The sequence below is a fragment of the Buceros rhinoceros genome, unplaced genomic scaffold (assembly GCF_000710305.1).
Source record: "Buceros rhinoceros silvestris isolate BGI_N320 unplaced genomic scaffold, ASM71030v1 scaffold34866, whole genome shotgun sequence".
Lineage (NCBI taxonomy): Eukaryota > Metazoa > Chordata > Aves > Bucerotiformes > Bucerotidae > Buceros > Buceros rhinoceros.
Window position 1 is genome coordinate 31,932 of NW_010416355.1, and position 8,952 is coordinate 40,883.

Consider the following 8,952-nt stretch of genomic DNA (forward strand, 5'->3'; position numbering starts at 1 on the left):
AACACCTTTAATTAACAACTGACACTAAAATTTGCTATGGTACGACAGTCACGTCGTTATGTTTGCTACGTTACGATATTTTGACTGCTGATAACATACCCATTAGTACAACGACAATCTCTGATGGTTAATAAATAGACAAAAGAAACTAGGAATGAAATATGGCATATGATATTTCTAAATCACTGGGTACTTCTGAGAGCTAAGAATAGACTTTGAACAGCTTTAGAAAGTTAAATACCTATTTTATCTGATTAATATTTGCTTCCACCAAGGAACACTGGTAAGTTTTAAAATAATGGATAATTTTATGTATGTCAACAGTTGATCTACTGATGTGAGAATTTTTGGTGGTTAGAAATAGTTTTGCTTTAAAGATGTGGTCAGTGGTGTAATGTGTTTCTTTTGAAGGAGGATTAGTTTGGGATAAATCTCAGATAACTTGGAAGTTATAGTTCCATAAAAACAGCCACTGCACAAATAATTCCAGAGAAGCCTCCAGTGAAACACTGGATCTTTTTTCTACCACTCGTCTCAAAATAATCATGATAATGGACAGAGGTGGATATAAAACTTTTTGTTTTCTAGACAGCAATTTTAGTACACCTTTTGTTTTAATAATGACCCTTCATAAAGCTCTAGATCTTTTGAAATAAGCTATAAAACGTATTCCAACATGAAATATATGTGACAGTTGCCCTCTAGAGGACATTCTGATTTTCTTTTTTTTAAGGTATGATTTGGGAGGGTGGGTTATTTATTCCTTCTGATCTCATCTTCATTTTCTGTTTTCACACTGCTTGTGTTCTAGGAGAATGAAATCTCAGGAAAAAAAAAAAGGTACCAAAATATCCTGTGCTATATTTGCCATCACTTCATCCATCTCCAATCCCATTGTTTTTACTTTGTATCCTATAGACCATTAAAAAACAGCACAGAAACTAGAGGAACAGTTGGACTCTATCGTTTGCCCATATTACAACCAGACCCAATATGCTTAACCAACGTCAATGCCACCCCATGATTCAGTGGCCAAGAAGTTCACTTAAAGGCCTGCTCTACCACCTTCACTACTTTCATTCCTCTGTGACTTCACTATATTTGCATTGTAGCACAAAATTGTTCCTCTTGTTTTGCTGTGCTGCCTGTAAATTTGACTCATACCTCGGTTTCCATCACAGTTTTACCTAGCATTTAATGATGCTTTGCAGTTATCAAAGAGCTAGTGTGGAACAGCTGATCATCAAACATAGGACAAAGATACACACAATTGTCAGATACAGACATTCACAAGGAAAACAGGTAAATACAGCAAAATTTTATTAAATATACCTTTCAGTTCCTGAACATCTGTACAACTGTACTATTGATCTCTACGAAATGTTGTTGACAACACAGACACAAAAGATTCAGTGTCAGCTCAGTCTTACTTTCAGTCTCACCTGCTACTCAGTCTTACTTGCTACTGCCACTTGGTACACATAGGATCATTAGAACTAGAAAGCTCAAGAACTTTTCCTGACCCATTAGTTTCTTGCTGTGGATCTGAACACAGTCCCCCAAATTAACTTCTGCTTTCATCGAAGGATCAGGGAGAGCAAATTCTGTCAAGCTCTCAATTTTAGTACTCGTTCGGCAGACTTCATTGTATATGTGTTTCTTTTGTTTGCCTACATACTTCTTTTAGGAGTGGGGGGACAGAACAGTTTACAAAATGAGAAAACTGCATGTGTGTAGCCCCATTTTTAGCATCTGAGATGATTCTAGAAATTGACTAAATATAGAAAAATCATCAAATAATGGTCTTTCTGCAGGGATGCTGTCCTGTCACATACTGCTACTGCAGCTCTAAAGCTCTATTTAATGTTATATGGTCTCTTCTGAAGGTTAACAGAAGTGCTGTGTTTTGGTTTTGGGTGGGTTTTTTCCTTCTATTTATATTTTTATCTTACTTGATATGTAGTGGAGCCAGAATCTTCTTTTTTTGTTGTTTGCTCAGTTTGTCCCTTGCCACAGATAATAAAAGTACCATCACATATTGATCATTACTTTTAAACTGTATCAGGGAGGAAGAGTTCCTGGCAGGGCAAAAAGCTTGGTTAAATTACATCCATGGTCTAGTAATTTTGGTGTGACAAGTCACGCTTAAAAGACTTTACATCAAGTGAAAAAAAATTTAACAGTCCTTTCAAGAGTTCCACTGAATACATGTGTATATACTTGTGTACCCTAACCTCTTCCTTTCTAGTTGCCTGATTTAAAAATGTAACTATTCAAGAAACATTTTAAAATTCCCACATGATGTTCTAAAGTGTATTGCAGAATTAGTTTGACATAATTGTATGGTACATATACAAGGGGTTTTTTTGTATCAGGGTGGTAAAAGTAGGAAAGTGAAAATTTTGTGGTAACTTGCAGGATGTTTATGTTGTTGAATTCCACATAATCAGATTTCATCACAGATCATGGTAAAATCGTGACTGTGATTTGTCTTTAATATACCTTGAACTCAGCCTCATTTTACATTGAAGGACTAGAAGGTTCACGTATGAAATGTTTCTTAGAATGGTTTTGTCAAACAGCTGAATATCAGGCTTACTTGACTTGCCTATCACTTTCCTTTTTATTCAGTGTGAGTAACAGGTTCTGTGTTTTAGAAAGTCCTTCAGCGTGGCCATTTTAATGCAGATAATGTGAAATTCTGCTATTGTTATCTTGACTATAAAAGCTACATGCGTGTACACTAGAACAGAATTCTCCAGTTAGTGTTCTTCATCCAGAGATGGGGTTGTTCCACGGTTTACATTCTAATTGCATCTGTTTGCTGATAAAATCAATCTTTGCTGACAGCTTTATGCCATGTGCAGACAAAGCCTCTACCTAGCTCTTAAGAGCCTTTTTGGCATTGCTTCATACAGCCAAAAGCTGTTTGGCCTGAATATGAATCTGCACCTTTAACTAACTCATATACTGAAAATAAGATGTAATCTATGTAGCGACTCCATTAGAAAAGTTAATCATAAAACTGAATTTTACCACATTCAAATAGTAATTTCAGTGATATATTTTGAGTTCTTCTTCTACACACTGTGAAAAAAGGTTAACCACTTGGTTAATGTCAAGACACCCATTTTGAAGGACTGATTCCATTTCACTTATCTTCTGTTTCTCCAACTCCTGTATCTCTTTCAGCATCTCTTTACCTTGGCCCTGCAAAAAGAAATGTTTGTATTTCACTAAAAACTACAGAGAGTATGTAGTGCTCACCCTAACAAAATTCTGTCCTCCTATCCTTAGTTTAACCTCTTAATGGTCTCTAGGGTAGAGTTCTGTGTTGGTAGAAGTCAGCACCATGACAGGTTTTCTTAGATACCTTTCCTAGTATCTAGCACTTCATCTCCCTGCATCCTTGTCTGATGGAGAAAAAATGAACAAAATTAAAGCTGCTGTAGGTGTTTATGCTACCAAAACTTAGATGGGCATATGTCTTATTTTTTAGAAAATGTATGTGTAAATAGGAGGAGAGACACTACTTTTACAAGTAAGCAGCTACCTTCCTGCTTCACCTTTGTGTCCAGCTATCTTTGTGATCTTGCTCCCTGTCCATGCCAAGCAATGATAAAAGGCACTCCCTCCTTACTGACTGAGACCAAGGTCCTGAGAGGTTTAAGTACTCTTCTCAGGGGGTGTATATTTGCTCAAGCATTTCCCCGTTTTCGGACTGGTGCAGGTGTACGTGTGGCCTGCTGCTTTGCAAGATGAGCAGTACAGATACCAGTCTGGGTCTAGGCCTGGGAGTACAGCAAAGGGCTAGTGTAACTAAAGTTACTAAACACTAGTAACTTCTAGTGTTTGAAACATATGCCTGCCAGATGCCAAGAAGATGGGCTTCTGGTGCACTACGATGTTCTTCTCAATACATCAAAGGGCATTAAATGGTATCACATTAAGAAAATGCGAGCAAGGAGCTTATATAAACCACCTGCTTGCACTGAAATTTAATTTAATCAACGTACCTCAGTAGTTTCCATAACTACAGCAGCGCTTTCATGTTTTTTATAGAGCTCATGTCTTCGATCTGGCTTATTTTGAAAACGTGGTTGCTTCTTAACTGGATCATCATGACCAAATGTAGGGGAACAAGTTTTTAATAACTGAGTAATATTGGGCACAAAAATGAAAGGCTTGAATACAGACCTAGAAAGAGAAAATAGAACAGAGATCCTTTACTGATACAGTTCTGTTAAAATTGTTGAGTCAAATTGCTGTATTTTTTGCCTGTTCTTCTAATTCCTTCTTCTAAGAGAGAAGTCTTAAAATCAGTTAGGAGATTTTTTTTTTTTTTTTTTAATTTAAGTCAGTGTCAGCAGTGTTTCACTAAGTAGGTTGGTAGATGACATTAACGTACATAATGTATGTTATGTTCCTCCTACTTTTTGATACTGCTTTTTTGGGGGGCGGGGTGGGGAGGGTGTGTGCCAGAATCCAAAGCAAAAAAAAAGGAACATAATTAGACAAACGGCAACACTTTTCAATTACGGATTTTAAACTTTTTTATCGTAGTTACTTGCTGCTACATCACCTCGCAGGATCTGGAGTTCCAGTAAAGAAGTGAACACACGGCAGATTAGGCTGCTGGGGCAATACAGACACCATGCTTCCAGTTGTCATAAATCCACCTTCCATATTAATGCCACTCTCTTTGTCACGAAGAATTTCCATCATTATTTCAGAAGTGATAGATCCTGTTTAAGATACATAGCAATTATTTACACACAGCACTACTTGTAATACTAAGTGGCATGTTCTCTACAACTGGCTGCTTTTCCCTCTAATTGGCAATGCCAATTTTAGTTTGTTTTGGCAGGAAAACAGAATCATCCTAACAGCGTACCTTAATATGTAACTCTTCAAAATACCACTGTTTTCCCCAAACTGTTTATTTCAAAGAGCTGTAACATTTATGAAAAGGAGGAGGATGACAACACATGATGTTTCCCAGAAAGGTAAAATACATATGGCTAACAAATGGTTGTTCATGCAGTAACTCTTCAGATTAAAATTAGTAGCTTGATTAAAGACTGAACTTGAGGAGCACTGTGTGGAAGTTAAGATAAATCACTATAATAGTTATTGGTATTTGTACACAGTCAGTACGAGTATGTTGTTCTGGAAATGTAAAAATAGTAACAACTCTGCATCTATTCTATGTGTACCTTTGAAAATGAAACACCAAGACTGTCACTTTTTTTTTCCCCCAAAATTTTAATCATCTGACCTTCCAAAGCACTTGGGCTTCAAGCTGACAATTGAAAGGATGCACTGGAGTATCAACTGGTTCTATACTTAGAATCAATAGAAACTACAATAGTACATCCATTTTTAAAGAAGTCTGAATCAACTACCTACATGAGGTATAGTGCCAAATGTCTCTGAAAATATTTCTTTCTTCCCAGTTAAACAACCCCATTTCCACATACGCTTCTGCATCCCGTGTTCAAATGACACACCGCTGTTGATGCATAGCAGACACTGAAGCTTAAATATTGGCACAGTATCACCAAGCAATTTTTGAAATATAAATAACGTTTATCTAAAAATGGTCTTTACATGGTAGGCAGTCTGGAAAAAAAAGTAATGCCACTAAGTGAGAAAGCTGGGAAACGTAGATTAAGAAACCAGTGATTTTACTGATGCTGTAAACCAAATAGCTTTTGGTTAGGGCACCTATTTAAAATACATCTAAACAAAGTGAAACCATATGAAGTTGATAACAAGAACACCTAGTGTGATTTTTAAAATGGCTCAGGTAAATGCCTGAAAATGGGGATTTAGAATGAAGACATTGACAAAATCTCAGCATTGATATAACACAAATAGAGGTATTATGAAAATTTCAGTATTCAGAACCTGCAATTCCCAAAACGAATGCAGGATTTACAAGATCGCCAGAGCAGGATACCAAAAGGTAATTCATTCTGACCCATTAACTAAATGCTAAACAAGTGCTAAAAAACCACAGGGGTACAATATAATTTTGGTTCAGATTAATTACTTCAAATGAGCAAGTGAATACAGATGCAGGAGAGGCCGGTACGATGGATGCGGTTAGAAAAGAAGTAATAGCTTCTTTCTACAGAGGTCTGAAAAATGAGTGAGTGATTAGGAGCAGCTGCTTAGAGCGCAGAAAATTGTTTTTTTCTGCTGTCGGTGTGTTTTACTAGACTACACAAGGTTAAAGTAGCAGTTGTAATGAAACTACAAAAATTTAAAAACCAGTCTTGAAAAAGAAATGCAAGAGATGCACAGCTGAATGCTGTGCTGTTGTCTTACGCCTGTATGAATGGTACCAGACTGGAGTTGTTCATAAGGTTCTGTCTGTGGCTGCAAACACCCGGGAGTCTTAGCCTCTGGTTTTTTTCTTAGCAGTACAGTAATAATATATAGCCTATCAAAATGTTTCAGAGCAGGCCTCACAGAATATTTAGGGGCACAGTCATAACGTGACCTCTCAGTGTTGTTACTGTAGCTGTGTGTGTTTGATATTTGAAAGTTGTTTTAATTTTTCCCCATCACCAAATTGGCAAAAATGGATAGATTTTAAGTTCAATGTTTCTCCTTTAGGCAAAAAGTTATTCTAGGAGGTTCTGGTTCACCAAATCATGGGAATGATTGCCTACATCAGATGTCTAATCAATTATGATTTAAATAAATGTAGCTTACTAAGTGCTTTGTGTATCTTAAAAAAATATTTAAAATTATACCTTTGTGTTTGTTCAGAAGTTTATAGCCTTCACAGTATCGACCTCTGGATGTGGTCATTCTGGCAGTATTTACATAAGAATATGTGGCAGCGAAATCAAATTCCTTTTCCCCATCCCACCAGCCCTTGCTTTTGGCATATTCCTTCAATTCAGGGTGTTCTCTGTCAATCTTGGTTGTGATGGAGAGCTGGTTGGAAATATTCCGCACACCTCCTGTTTGTAAGGTGAGGAAAGAATAAATTTAATACACTGAATGCTTTCTCTTGCTATTTTGTTACAATTAGCTTACTAAAGGGAATTACATACTGAAGGGTTTCCTACAAGATCTGTGAGTCCTGTGGTTTATTTTTGGCCCTCCCTGCCTGGCTATGTGCATCTTTCTGACTGAAATTCCAGTGCTGCTCAGTTCTGATTCATTTACTTCTACTGCCAACATCGTATTTCAGGTTTTGTCCTGATTATTCCCAGCTTTACATTCTTCCTTCTAGACCTCCAAAGATAAGACCTGTCCTTCTAAGTCCACTGGAAGAATCAGCCACTTGAGGGCCCAGTGCTACCCTGTCACCAAATGAAATTGCCATCGACTGCCAACATCCTTAAGACCATACATACATACTGCTGTCATTCTCATGCTGACCTTGCTGTCCTGTTTTCCAAGTGCAAAAGTAGTCACCTCTGAGTCTGAGTGGCTCAGCTCCTCTGTACACCTGCTAGCCACTCCACACTGAAGCCCTAGGAAGCAACTTCTGTTGTTTACCGGCACGTGTACGTATCTGGCGACTAGTTTGATGCCTTAATGAAATGGTAAAAGTGGAGAACTGCTAACTGTCAGTGCATCTGAAAAGTTTAAAACAAAGGGCATCATCCGTACCTTCTACTTTTTCTGCTGCCCAGTATTTTCCCGATGTCTCCAGCACCCACGCTTCCTTTCTGTCGGCTATTAGAAAACTGTTATGGTATGTAAATACCATGTGGCTCTCCATACAGTTTCCTCCCTGTCCGTATTTTGCCAGCAAATCAACTATGACAGTAAGAGCCTTTTCAGCTGTGTCTGCTCTCTCAAGTCCAAGCCTAGAACAAAAGGAAGATATTAGCCTGGGAACTATAAACTTTACATACAGCTTTTCAGCCTGAGTATTCAAATTGACTTGGAATGCTGTTGCTATATGTACCTGATGCCTGTATGACCTGGTAAGAGAAGGGACCAAGTCACTCAAAGGGCTTGTTGGAAGTGAGTCCTCTGTGTCCTTGACATGTGGAGAAACAGCCAAATGGAAATACAGAAAAGCAGGGAGACAGCTGCTAGGAAATGCCTGCAAGTCCTGCGTGGGTATTGGACTAGGGTACCAAGATTGACTGATTGCTGTGGGTTAACGGGAGTTAACACTGGCACCCGTACGGCAGGCACAAGAAGCTGTCATATTTGCATGGAGATGCGCAGCTAAGACTGAAACTTAGGAATGCGTATGTGAAAGACAGGGGAAACGGGAAATGAGTTCAGACCCTAGCAAAAGGCCAGACGCTAGCTCCTGAAGTCCAGCTGTGCTCTTAAGTCTTGTTTCAGTTTCGTGTAAACTCTGTAGGGCAAAACGATTTCCTTGCCAGATCCTCATGGATCTGTCACGGGCTCCTAGCAGAGACCTAATGCCTGTGCCGGGAAACACTTATTTTTAACCATGGCTAGAACAGCAGAAGAGACCAATGCATCCTCAGATAGTGACACCACGTATTTCCCCATATTACCCACACTAAATGTTTCAAAATTAAATTCCAAATTCAGTACCATTCTCAAAATAGCCTGTGCAAACCTTACGAGGTCCATGCCAAGGAGAGCTTCATCGTCGCAGATCTCCTCTCTCCCCCACACCGCTTCGTTCCCGATGCACACGCCGTGCTCGTTGGCCCCCATCTCTGCTCCCCAGAGCCAGGAGGGACGGCTCAGCACCACCGCGTGGGTCTTTTCGACTTGCTCAATTTTGATGTAGGTGCACTGCAAGAAGTCAGAGCACACAACACATTATCTTTCACGCCGTCGTTTTGGCGAGCACTTCCCCTGGATTAATCGGCAAATCACGGGCTAAAAGCACGCAGAAAGTAGGTTGAAAGGGGCTCTTCCTTTGCCGTCTCCCGAAGGACTCATCGCGCCCCGCGGCGGGGCCGCCCCCGTACCCTCACCTCCAGCGCGGCG

At 39.1% G+C, this 8,952-nt stretch overlaps 1 protein-coding gene across 1 annotated transcript; it reads right to left on the reverse strand.

The window, feature by feature from the left end:
- Positions 1 to 3,054: 3,054 nt before the first annotated feature.
- Positions 3,055 to 8,769, reverse strand: SCRN3 (secernin 3; the record flags this gene model as incomplete). The annotated part of the gene is made up of 6 exons (XM_010137780.1): positions 3,055 to 3,210; positions 4,017 to 4,197; positions 4,583 to 4,745; positions 6,765 to 6,977; positions 7,636 to 7,835; positions 8,573 to 8,769. Coding segments are annotated over 6 exons (1,110 nt in total), but the record flags the coding sequence as incomplete, so codon positions are not given.
- Between the last annotated feature and the right edge of the window lie 183 nt (positions 8,770 to 8,952).